Genomic DNA, 13405 nt, shown 5'->3' with positions numbered 1-13405 from the left:
CTTGTATTAAGAATGGTATCACTGCAACAAAAGATTTTTTCCTGATGATTACATAGGAGTTTAAATTCTGTGTCTGAACTTTGGAAAGGATGAGAGAATTTTATTATTAACTACTCTTCAATTATTGTAGGGTAATGTGATTAAAGCTCACATTTCACAGTAGTAGCTTCATGTCCTCAGGTTTAATAAATAGCTCCATGTATTTTGTCACTCAATTAAATAAGGGGTCTGTGGCACTAGAGGCAACTTGACTCGTGATTTCATTTGTTTCAGATAATGCTGCTTCCTTCAGTTCTGGAAGGACTTCTTACTCTCAGAAGTGATCCGGGAGGCCTTTTTGTAAAAATATATGGCCTCTCTGACACCCATCATTGCAAAGATTTAAAACATTGTGTACTGGTATTTTTTGTCATTAAGGGCATAAGATATTCTGTTCCCTTTGGAGGATAGATGCTTCTTTCCATTCTTTAGAAATGATTCTAGTTTGCTGCTCCCAGCTGTTGGCCACAAGTTTCTGAATGCTTTGAACCTGAACATACAATGTCTAGGCTAAAGGGTTTGTAGGGAACAGCTCCACTGTCTTCAGAGCATTAGCCTTTACCTGAAAGGAATCTGTATCAGTGTCAGTAAGCAGCTTCACACGTAGCTGTAGTTTTCCTTGGATTCCTGAGCACGAGTTACTCAAAGGCTTTCTGGATTCATGGGTCAGCAGTTGACTCTTGGACTCTTGTGTAGCAAATGGTCCAACATCACCACCACTTGGGCTGATGTTCATCTCTCCTGAACTAGCAGGAAGAGCTTTCCATCACCTAGAAAAAAGGGAAGCACCAGAAACTGAGAGCAACTACAATTTCTCACTGCTTGGTGTGGAATTTGCTCAATGACTGTAAGATGAGCATCAGTCTAAATCACCAGGATGGATAAAAAAGGCTGTCTCCTACTTATATCTCCTTGGATTAGCAGTGCCTTGTATATCCTATTTTCTTTCCTCAGGCATGGCGGAGCCCAATTCCTGCAAACCCTCTTCAGTCCTGGGAAAGCCATTCTCAGCCTATTCTGTTCTCAGTGCTCATGGGGGTATTGGATCTTGCTTTTCATGTTTGATTTTGATCTGTTTGTTCCTGACTTTCAGGGAAGGGATAAACTGGGAAGCCATTGACTGGATGGATAATGCAGAGTGCCTGGACCTTATTGAGAAGGTGAGCAATTATCTGGGACAGTTTCCAGGGACCACAACGGTGACTGCTGATTGTCTTGGGGCCTTCCCTGTGGTCTCCTGGTTTTAAAAACAGGTGGTTGCTTAGATCCTCTTTCCCTCATGACCTGGCAAAAGTATGAGCTGTTCTACCCCTAGTCTCAGCTCAAGAAAGCGTATCTGTGCTTGCGAGTGAAAGCAAGCTTAGGGAGGGTGTCATAATTTAAGATAGGGAGCATGGTTTAAGTAAAACCTTAATGTGATTTTCTAATAAATTCTTCGCTTCTGTTCTGCTTGCTGAACATGTTTACTAGCCAGAGTTCTGCTTTCAACTCAAGCTTTGCTGGTTTATAACCACGGGTTATTGCTCAATATGCCGTCCAAATCTCTAGTTCTTGGCTTGTTGCTGCGTAGTTAGAGCTTTTGCTGTCTGTAAAATCTTGTCTCTTGTTTGGCTGTAGAAACTGGGTCTATTGGCTTTAGTGAATGAAGAGAGTCGATTCCCCAAAGGCACAGACAACACCCTTTTGGAAAAACTTCACAGCCAGCATATGGTAAGTAAGAAAATAACCCGGCAGGCAAATGATCAGTATGTTAGCCCCATCAGCATTTCAAAGCTGAAAGTGAAGTTTTTGTTGATGTAAAATATGTTCTTTGTGCAGGAAATTTGAAATGCCCTAGGCTCGAGTCTGCAAGTATTTAATAAGGCTACATTGAACAAAAGTAGTATGTGAAGAAACTTGCAGATAGTCTCTTGCACAGAGAGAGAGGGAGCGTGCGTACTGCAGGCTGCAGGTAGAGGAGATTTGAATTTGTGGCTTGGGATGAAGGTCAGGTTCTGCTGGTCTGTGATGGGACATGAGGCAGCACCCCAGGCACAGGATGTGGGTGCACAGTGTGGTTGGTTTCTTCTGCCAGCTGACTCACAGGAGCCAGCTCCAGAGCACATCAAATCTGCCTCCTGGGGCTGGGGACAGATTTGGCTTCATGTTTTTTAATGGAAACTCTTATTGTTCCTAATTAATTATATTCTTTCCTACTCTTTCTTGTATTCTGGACATGGGAGTAGAAGGGCTTTTTCATATTGGTCTGAAAGTTACCCTGGGAATACAAAAAACACAGTGAGATCACTACAGCAGTCCCTTACCCTGTCTCCAGTACAGGCACTGATCCTCACAGTAAATAGACTGAAAACAAAGCAAGTTAAACCCCGTAGCAGGCACTTAAGGAATAAGTTACTACTTTAGCAAGGACAGAATCAGCTAATACATTACCTAGTCTGCTAATTAAGGTTTCATTGAAGCCTGAAAACATATAAATTTGTAGCCTTTATCAGACATTTAAAAAAAATTGGAATAGATGCAGATATTCTCATTTTTCAAATGTACATCTAACTCTGCTAGTAATACTCATGGCTGCAAATTGAATATAATGGCAACTTCTATTTATTCAAAGTTATGCAGAAATATTTCCTTTCTTTAGGCTTAAGTGGATGCCTTCAATTTAGTCCATTGTGGTTTTCCCTTGTATTAAAGGTCAAGGTATATAAGAATGCCTGATTTACCTTTTTTATTGTTGTCGGTATTTTATATATTTTAATGCCACTTATTGATATTTTTAATACATCCCTCATTTTGTATTTTCTTTGTGAAATGTCCCAACCTCTTCAGTTTGTCTCCAGATGGAGAAATTTCAAAGCTCCTCTTTCTTTCTGCTGTTTGTCTCTGAACTCCTCTAGGTGTTTTCTCTATTCTTTTCTGAGATAAATATTCAAACCAGAAAGCAGTTCCCTTGGCAAGAAGGTACCTGTGGTTTATTGTACAGCAGCATGAGACTGTCAGTATTATTTTGCATTCCTTTATGCCCCACAACATTTCGACTGCTATTTTTGGTGATTTTTTGTTCATTGAGTAGCCTTCTCATTAAGCTGTTCATAGTGTCACTTCTGTCTGCTTTGAGGAGATAGCAGTTAACGTGGAACCCCAGGGAGCATAGGAGAGATAGAAGATACTGAGGAGTTGGAGTGCAGGGAGGAAAGGTGAAGTAGACAGTAGTCTAGTGTTTGTGGTTTTTGAAGGCAAAGTGTTCTTCATACCACTCGAGTCTCTAGTGCAGTCTGGAGGAGCTCTGGAAGGCATCCACTTACTGTTGCTGGAAAGCCTGATGGACCTTAAAGGAAAACAAGCTGTCTTCTCTGTGTTTGTTTGTTTTTGTTTTTGTTTGTTTGTTTGTTTGTTTGTTTTTTGTGGATCACAAAATGCTTAAGGAAGAAAAGCGTGACAGCTGGCATTTAAGAAAATATGACCTCTGGGTCATATTGATGAAGAGCAACAGGGGCTCCGGGAGAAGGAACAAGGAGTGGGTGAACCATATGGGCTTGGTAGGTGGGGACTGGGCAAGTATTTGGAAGTGAAGTCCACTTTGGGTTACTAATTAGACAGACTTCATGAAAATAATCAGAGTTGTAGATAGCAAGAGAACAAACATATCATGCACTTGGCTTTTTCTTACTCTACCTTACATAGTCACTGCTGGAGGCAGGGTACTCAGCTGGATCATTCATTGATCTCAAGTAGCATGGCTGTTCTTGCATATTTAAGGGTTCTTATATAAAATAAAGAAAGAAAATAAAGGGAGAGATTAGAACAGTTAGTAAGAGAAAGTAAAAAATTATATGGAAAAAGAGGAAGAGAGGTGCAAAGAAAGATGGAAAACAGGAAAACAGGAGATTGGTATGGTACTTGCTTTGACAAAGAAAAGGTGTGTAGGTGTTCTGCAAAGCTGCCATCTTCCCTGCATCCTGATCCCGTGTACTGCCCCACGTGGTTTGTGTGGAGCCCAGTCTTCATGGGTGTCAGACATGCAAGAATTAACATTTCATCCATGGCATGCCTGCCCAACCTTGATTCTGCAAACCCTTGCTCACATGAGGAATGCCTTGAAGGACTGGATTTTTCCATCTTGTTGGAATAACATATTTGCAATATAGCTGCAGATAACTGCTGCACATGTGGTCAGGCTCTGCAACAACTAAGGTCCTTGCCATCCCAGCATTGCCATAGTCATGGCCGAGTTTCTGGCTGAGACAATGTATTCTTACGGTGCCATTATAAGAAGCCTTTTTTTCCCTTTGATTTCAGAGCAACCATTACTATGTGAAGCCTCGGGTGACAGACCATCAGTTTGGCATAAGGCATTATGCAGGGGAGGTAGGTGTTCGCGGTGTATCCGTGAGATGCTTGCACTTGGGCTTGAGGTCATGGAGCGTTTAGATTCCCAAAGTCAAGAATCTCTCTGAGCTGTGTGTGTGCTCTGATCTTAGTGCCCAATACCAGAGCACAGGAGGAGCAATGGGCTCAAAATAGCATATCATTCTTCAGCAGTATATTCTCCAACTTGGACATTTGTTTTTCTGAGGTAACTTTTTCTTTGGGGGATGAGAAACTCCTCCTTTGTTCTGTTATTCATGTTTTCTTTTCTTGGATGTTCACAAACAAACAAAACTCAAAATAAAAATCGCAAGGACACTTTCATTGTTGGGGAGGAGGAGAAATGGTTACATGCCTACTGCAAAAAGGAGAAAGTCTACAAGGTTAAATGCTGCTCTTTGTTATTGAGGGGATGGAACAGATGGAGGTGTGTCAAGGGAAGACACCTGCACCCTAAAGAAGGGTGAATCTTCTCCTAGACTCTCATCTGCTGAGCAGTGGTAGTTGGGAACTCAGGGCACTACATGGCACAGTTCGTATTTCCCGCTCACACCTCACAGAGGATTTCCCCACACTGTGACTGCAGGCATATTTCTGCAGCTCTTCCACTTAGCTCCTGGCTTTGAGTATTTTGTTTTTTTTTATTGATGGCTAAAAGCCACTTTCTTGTTAGTAACTGCTGAGCGCTGGAACTCTTTGACCCCCAAAATTAGGATCCTGGCACATGCCCACAGTGTTACTGTGAAGCACTGCTGGAGGTTTTGTATATTGGCATGTTAATGTAGAAGTGCTTAATGATTTGTACTGCTCTGTTCCAGCGGCTCTGTCTGTATTGCAGGTACTCTATGATGTGAGAGGTTTTCTGGAGAAAAACAGAGACACCTTTCGAGATGACATTTTAAACATGCTGAAAGACAGCAGGTGTGTATGTCTCCATTATGCTTGTGAAGAGGCCACAACTGCTGGGCTGGACTAAGGCACATTCATGTAATAACCAGGTCAAGGGAAACAGTTGTTTTGTCTGAACATCAGGCATCGTTCTTCACTATTCTTCTCCTTGTGCTTAAGTGCCCTGACAAAAGAAAGGAGAGCTGGAGAAGACAGATGAGGCACAGATGAATGATTTATCACTACTTTTGTCCCAGTTTTGAAAAGAGCAATGAAAGTAAGACAGAAATTCCCACAGGCAATTCTGGTTGTCTCCCTCTTTTCTTCTCCCTTTCCTCTTTTTCCTTCTGTCTCCCTGTCCCAGCAATCGCACATTTGCACCTGAACGAGTCAGGGCTCTTTGTTATATTGCCAAATGCTTGCCTTTGCACAGACTGCTTGGTTTCCATCCTGCTTGTTAGTGGAGAGCTTCCATGGTGTGCTTCATCCTTATCCTGATCCAAACTGAGCCATCACCGTGGAACCAGCTGCGGTCCTAGTATTATACCCCAGTGCCCCTGCAATGTGACCTAGAGAAATGAGCTGACTTACACCTTGATCAAGGTCTACAAGGCAGAGATGGCACGTATTAAAAAGGGAGAGGTGTTAAATGACATGGTGGGTTCCAGAAGTTTTTGCGTTGCAGCTCCACCACATGCTTTATACCACAGTTCATATATTTACTGCCTTTGGGCTCCAGCCTGATGGGGCTGTTACAGAATTGCATTTGCCCAGAAGGCAGCTGAAGAGTTTGCACTTGACACAACCTGAGCGCTGAGAGGACGAGCTGCTCTTAGCTGCCTTACTCAGACAGTGGCATCTGGGTAATATTTTACACAGGGCTTGAAGCCAGAATTGTGGTCGTCATTGTCCAGCATTACCAGAAGGGCTCAGGCTATTTCAACAAGCTAGAAAAGGAAATTCTGCTACAAACAGTCATAACAATAAATCATGATGTAGATTTCGTAAGAACCAGCACCACTGTCTAAGGAGAGACAAAATGGCATAGAAGATCCCACAGAGATGGCCTACACTGTGGGTAGCTCCAGAAGGCCTCTGGCCACAGAAGGACTGTGCTTGCAAGTGCAGGGGCAGGGTTTGGGCACCACGGCTGATAAGCTACAAGAGCTAGCTCTGGATGAGGGTTACAGCATGCAGTCTAGCTGGAATGCCTTCAAGGCAGTTTTGCTTGGGGGCATATAGCTAGAGGGAGGTGTACAGGCCAGTGCAGAATGGAGATCTTCCTTTGTGTAATATCCTATTCTACAGCCTGAGATGGGTCTCTGGCTTTGCAGCCAACTGTGGCACACAAGGCAGCTCATGTGGTCTGAGGAGACAGATGGAAAGTATTAATTTCCTCACTGAATCACCCAGCTGAACAGCTTCCTGCAGACACTCTGGCAGCAGGAGTAAAAATGAGGTGTTTTGCACTGCGATGGGGGCAATACCTAAGAATGAAAGCCATCTTCTCACGGGTGGTCGGTGTCTTGCATCTTCTTTAATTCTTTTATTTACCCTTAGGCTGGACTTCATCTATGACCTTTTTGAAAGAGTCTGCAGCCGTAGCAGTGAAGAGACACTGAAGATGGGCACCCAGAGGCGCAGACCGACTGTCAGTTCCCAGTTCAGGGTAGGATGTTTTCCAAGAGAGCAGCAGGCTGCTGGGGAAGAGCAGATGGGTAAAGCAAAGCCTGCGGCCAAGAGGAGTCATTCATCCTCATTTTGTGTCCAGCACTGGAAATGTGCAGGAATGTGGTACAGCTAAAAAAAGACAGTGCCACTGCCTGAAGGATTTCTCTGTATGGTGTAAGATGTGAGATGTTAAGATTGGGCACAGTAGCAAGAGGAAAAGAATATCAATAATATTTTGTTAAGTATCTGAAGCTTTTGATGTTCTTTGATCATTTATGTTGGTCTGGTGTTTCAGTTAGGCATATGTGTCCTATTTAGGCCACATCTTTTACAAGCATAGTGGCAATTACAATAAAACCTTGTGGGGGATTTCATAACCCCAGGATTATACCTGCAGGTATGAATTTCCTCCATTAAGATTGTCTGCAAACTTATGTTAATGTCACAGTTTTAGAGTCCTATATTAAAAGCTTGAAAGACATGTAAAAATCATTCAAATTGGCTATAAAGCTTAGAGAGCAGGGATGGCTATGTACACAGTGTTGCAATAAACTAACTGGGGGTATGTTTCAGACAGGAAGAAATCTCCTGGGTTACTGAGAGCACGCTCACTGTGTTGCAGCATTAAGACTTATAGTATAATAATAGGTTATAATGCAATATGTGAGTTATAAAACCCATAAGAAAAAGAAATCTCATGAATGAATCTATCTGCATTTTTAAAACAAGTTAAATAGTTGGAAAGAATCATGATCAGATACTCCTTGTTCCAGCTCTGAAAAACATTTTTCAGACAGAGATAGGATTTATTGTTTTATTACTTTTATTTTAGAACAGCTTTACTCTTTTACTTGATGAAAATAATGTAAAAAAACAGGTTTTTGTAGGCAGAGTCAATGGAACACATCAGGAGCGTGAGGGCTGCATCAAGACTGTATTGCGTCAAAAGTAGCACTTTTCTCTCCTATAGTGACTCAGCCCTTGGGTTTTGTCTTACTGCTTTTTAGGATTCTCTTCATTCACTGATGGCAACGCTGAGCACTTCCAACCCATTCTTCATCCGCTGCATCAAACCAAATACAGAAAAGGCAAGTCTTTCGTCCAGCAAAATGTGTACATGCAGTACAGGTGCCCATGAGTGCTTGCACAAATGCCTGCCTGACAGGTGCCTCTGTGCAGATCCAAAACCAGGAATACAAGCAGCTTGCCCTTCTCATCTGTTTTCCGTTCTAGTTGTTTTATTGTTTAGGAAAAATATGCTCTTCTGTAAGTAACCAGATTTAAAAAAAAAGCAAAAAAGCTGAATATGATATAGCCTTTCCCACCTCCTTCTGTGCTTACAAAACCTAGAAGATGAACCAGGCTTGTGTTGAAACCAAAGCTGTGGTAGAAGAAGCAATCACTCCTGCTTGTGTTGCCTGCACACGATTTGTTCTGGAATGCAGGGTTTGTGCAGTAGGAAGTGTCTCCTGCAGCTCCCTGGCTCTGAGGCAGAGGAGATGGATGCTTCATGAGCAAGTCAGAGTGCGTAGAGACAGGCTGGCTCCCGCTTGTGCTGTGAACCGTGGCAGGAGGACATGCTGCTGACTAGACTGGGTGGAGAGCCCTAAGCTGATCATTTTCTTTGTGTGTTTTGAAACTGTACGCTATGGCAGAGAAAAGCCTGCTGGGGCTTTGTGCCAGAAAAAAACATATCTGTAGTTTGTCTTCATTTTTGGCAGTAGAAGGCTGATAGGGTCTTCTACATGACTGCAAAGATAACTGAGTCAGGGTTCTGCATTTTGTATGTGTTAATATCATTGCTCTACTGCCATGATCTGACAATGACAGCACTCTGCAGACTGCTTTTTTCTGGCATCTGCCCGACTCCCTTTTGTCATCCCTTTTGTTGTACCGTGGAGAGTCATGAGGTTGCTTTCCCCTTGAGCCAAACTTTTCCCTCTTCACTTGTCACACCCAAGGGTTGGCTTCCTACAGAGAAATGGACATACAACCTGTGTTTGCCTGTGCTCAGAGAAACCATTCAAGTCAGCAAAGAACTAATACCAAGATGAACACTTTGGCTCTCTTCTGATGTGTTTTTGAATGTGGATCATAATGCAGGCACCCAACCTCTTCAATCCAGATGTGGTTCTGAACCAGCTGCGGTACTCAGGGATGCTGGAGACAGTCAAGGTCCGGAGAGCAGGTTTCCCTATACGGCGCCTTTTCCAGGACTTCCTCAGCAGGTAATTGCTAGTATTGTACCAAAAGCTGTAACGGTGCCAAGGTATACAATTTTATATGTTTGTTCCCTCTATAACTGCCATTACTGATATGGATCATTTATGTGATGTTTTTCTAACCATGTCCTTATTGACCGTATCACAGACTGACTTGGATGTTCTTTTGGAGACTGCTTGCCTTTAGGGTAAAAGTAAGAATGGAAAAAATAGCCAGACAGCCCACACTGTTTGTAGTTTTGCCATAGATTTGCTTGTGTGATGCTGTGAAATCCAGATGGTCATAGCATGTAAAAGGACAGTATCATGCCCTTTAATCTGGAAGGCTGAAGCAAATGTTAATGGGCAATATAATTGATGATTAATATTGGGAAGAGTAATTATTTCTGTTATTTATCTGCACCAAAAGGATTTCTTGAAGTTTAAGGTTAGAAGAAAGTATCTTGGAGCATTACATTACCCTATTCTGAACAAAGTAAATTGTGAATGATGAAAGCATATGTTTCAGAAAGACAGTTTTCTTTATTGAAAAATGAAGTTGAGTTTATCTTTTATTACTGGGATTGCAACGATAATAGCCAATGTGATAACAGATAAAAGTTGGGGAATGGAGGTTCCCAAATTGTGAAGAAGGGAGGTCCCAGCTGGGATTTCTCTCCCAGAGGGAGAAGGACCAATGAGAAAAAGATTACTGAGCCTGTGTGATGTGGTGAAGGTGTGCGGGCTACTGTCACACATAATCTCATGATATTCTGTTTGATTCTTAGGTACAAGATGCTTGTGAAGGTACCAAGTTCTTCAGACAACAGCAAGGCTGTATGTGCAGGCTTTCTTCAGATCTATGACAGCAGCAAGAAAGAATGGCAGTTGGGTAAAACCAAGGTACTTCATCAGTGTGACTTTGTATGAGAAATATCAGGCTATGGCTTTGTTCCAGCTGCAAGGGGATGCAGTTGTATCTGGTGAGACTTGGATCAGTAGAAAGGACGGAGTAGTGATGACCCCGTTAGACACATAGGCATTGGTCTGTGCCACTGACCAATCTCAAATATTTCCCATGTTATGTGCCTAGAGATGTAGAAGGCTTTCTGGTTTTGTCTAAACTCTCTCTCACTGATCCAACCAGATCGATTTGGTTGTGTCTGATCCAATTTAAGGATCCCAGGCAAGATGTCATTGTATGCAACTGCAATGTGTGCCGTTAATTAACTCTTGCCTCTTTTGCCTGATATTTCGCTCTGCTTGGCTACGTGAAGTTCTTGCAGGAGGCAGTGAGCTGCTGCCTGGTTTATATCTAAGCTAGGAAGAGGTAGCTAGACCACCAAATGTGTGGTCTAGCTTAGCTGATGGTTGTGCAGTTAGCACAGATACTAGCATACGTTCTCTGGAAAAAGGTATCCAAATGCTTCTTCCTACTTGCATAACTCAGATTTTCCTTCTGTTTTCATGAATGCCTAACACTTCTCTCTTGCCTGGTGCAGCCTGCAAGTTGTTGTTATTTTTTTTCTCCAGACATCTAGCTGGAAATATACCGTTATCTTTCATGTGATAGGGAGGGAGCTGATTCAGTCTGTGTTTTTTTTCAAGCTTTGAGACAGCTTCATAAAGAAAGGGGTGTGAGCTTTGTGAGGTACATTGCTCTAGAAATCTAGGAGTAGGGAATTGTATCTATCACAACTTTACACATACTCCAATAAATTCTTTGAAGAATAGATAGATAGATGGTGTCCAGTGCAGACAGCATTTCTAAGCAATGGGTATGCAGTCCATATCCAAAGCAGGTGGTGGTCTGGTTTCTAAGGCCTTCCTTTGTATGACTGCACTGATGTTCAAGAGAGAAGGTTTTATCAAGTAGCAGTATTTCCAGCCTGTGATTCAAGTGTTCTCCATCTTTGATCTGTGAATCTGTTCTCTCCACACTGATCCCTGCAAACCAGGAACCATTTCTGTCATTCCTGTCCCTAGATAACCCACATTGCTTGGGTGCCTGCCAGTCTCACAGAATTTTAGGGTTAAGGCCTGTGTGGCATGTGTGTGTGTTGCAGAGCTCTAGAAGAGGGGTGGTTAGAGCTAGTAAACAGGGAAATGGAAGTTTCTTTGTCAAGAGATGGAATGTATATTGCTGGGCTACGGCAAGGGCAGCAGGGAAATGCATGTGAGGACTGATGTTTAGAGCATAAAGGGTTGTAAGTGTAGCTGGAGTCCATGGATGGTGACAACCAGGAAATCCAGGCTGCTTTGAGCCCCTGGCAGCAACAGGGTCTCTTTTCTCCTCAGTTCCCATTGTGCATTTTGAACATCTGAGTCCATCTGACTCTTTCCATTCATGCATTGAGCTGCACAGATAAATTCTTTTGGAAAAGCAATATAGGTGGTAAATTATGGCAAAAAATGTGATTGTGTTTTACCAAAACAGTGGACATACTATAATGTAGTTTTTTGAATGATTCTCTCCTATAAACTAAAAATTGTCTGTATGGGGCATGTTAGTGAACAGCAGTCTCTCTGCTAGTGCTCTGGTTGCTGTTGTGTCTGAATGCTGTGGGAAGAAAGGAATGATTAAGAATGGCACTCTTTACATCTCTTTATTTTTTTATGGCTGAGAAGGAAAACTGAAGGGAGTCTGGAAGCAGTTGAGCTATCTCATTTGGTTGTTGAAGTTCCTTTATATGTGGCATGATTTGGATTAGAGGTGCATATCCTGGTAGAGGGGAGCAGTTTTATTTATTCTAATGTATACATCACTCCAAGGCTGTCCTGGCCTATTCCTCCCTTGCTGCCACCTCTCAGCATCCTGACAGTCTGGGCAGCCCACAGCTGCTCAAGGTGCTGTTGCCATTGCCCTGCCATTTCATTCTTCAGGTGAGTTGCTTGATGTGCTTTGTGAAGCACTTGATGAAGAAAAGAGACCTGATTTTTCCAGAGGCTTTCAGGTAAGGGTGAAGTGAAGCTGCCAGCTAAGGGGCACATAGTGTAGGTTATTATCCTGGAGAGGAAGTTCCTGCATGTCCTTGCTACCACTTTTGCTGCTACAGGTGCAACTCTGGTACCAGCTAGCCATTCCCAGCACCAGGTAAGAACCAGCCTGGGAGTACAGAGTCAGGAACAGCTACTGCAGAAAGATGTGATGGGCCAATGGGGATGTAACCTAGGAAGAAGTACAAGGGGTGGGTGAAGAGCAAGGCTTATAGAAGGGGGAATACTTCCTGCAAAATGAATGGAAGGATAATTATATCCCTAGCAATTGTTTGTAGGAGGAAGGAAAAGACTCTGTGAATTAGTACTGGGGATTGTGAAGCTTGGGAAAGGAAATGGGGGAGGAAGGGCAGGATGATCTTTGTGTTTTTCATTAAGAATAGAGCAGCTGCTGTGCTGGCAATTGTCAAATTAGTGTTTATGAAAAGTATTACTGTATAGAAGGCAGGTTTTATCCGGTGGCATGGCAGAGGTGAGGGCTTGCATGCAGACAGGCAGTGTGACGACGGCTTGTACCAAGGTGCCCTCATCTTCACCAGGGATGTGCTGGGATGGAGCATATCAACTCCTTCCACATCAGCAGCTTCTGTGTCCCTTTCCTCTGTGCACTTGGACCTTCTGCCGTATTTGCCTATACCCTCAACACAAATTTCCTAAGGCTGTTTGATGCAGTAATCCTTGCTGTTTGAATGCATTCATTTTCACATTTCAACCTGCTGTTTTGCAGGGCCTGCTTGAAAGAGGAGGATTTTGTAGACTAATTGGCACCCAGGTCACAGTGACCCACTTCCTGCTTTCCCAGTGTTTTCCCCTAAGAATCATATGATCCCACTTATGTACACATGGGTGCACGCGTGGCTACATTTGTGCCTGCTGATCTACACCCAGCTTTCAATGTATGTTTGCTGTTGCACTGACAGCGCATGCAGGCATTGAGGTTGTGTGAGGAGCACTGGTGCTGCACTGTTAAACTTAGCCAGTGTATAATATGAGCAGATATGATAGAAATAGCCTGTAGGTTTTGTCTAATCATTCCCTCCTCAGATGAAAGTGATCTCATGTTTTCAGAAAGTAACCATGAACTGTGACATAGAAATAGCGACATTCACAGTTATTGCCACAAAGCATAAAAATATTTTTGGATTCAAATTAATTTCACTTTTCCTTGCTATCTACAAGGAGGCTAAAAAAACACCCTTGGGATGCCATTAGCTTATAGACAGCTATTGTATTTATGTTGTATG

At 42.8% G+C, this 13405-nt stretch overlaps 1 protein-coding gene across 2 annotated transcripts in view; it reads left to right on the top strand.

Annotated features, from left to right (window-relative positions):
• The window catches only part of LOC116490622 (unconventional myosin-X-like), an 84675-nt gene that overhangs the window by 34344 nt on the left and 36926 nt on the right, over positions 1-13405 (top strand). For both annotated transcript variants that reach the window (XM_032190000.1, XM_032190001.1), the window contains 8 exons: positions 1133-1199; positions 1657-1749; positions 4336-4404; positions 5243-5325; positions 6853-6961; positions 7971-8051; positions 9067-9191; positions 9953-10067. In XM_032190000.1, the coding sequence (XP_032045891.1) occupies positions 1133-1199; positions 1657-1749; positions 4336-4404; positions 5243-5325; positions 6853-6961; positions 7971-8051; positions 9067-9191; positions 9953-10067 (742 nt within the window). The remainder of the gene's footprint in view (positions 1-1132; positions 1200-1656; positions 1750-4335; positions 4405-5242; positions 5326-6852; positions 6962-7970; positions 8052-9066; positions 9192-9952; positions 10068-13405) is intronic.

The sequence above is a fragment of the Aythya fuligula genome, chromosome 6 (assembly GCF_009819795.1).
Source record: "Aythya fuligula isolate bAytFul2 chromosome 6, bAytFul2.pri, whole genome shotgun sequence".
In the NCBI taxonomy this organism is placed as follows: Eukaryota; Metazoa; Chordata; class Aves; order Anseriformes; family Anatidae; genus Aythya; species Aythya fuligula.
Note: the sequence above shows the minus strand (reverse complement) of the source record. Positions and strands in the feature narration are given on the sequence as shown.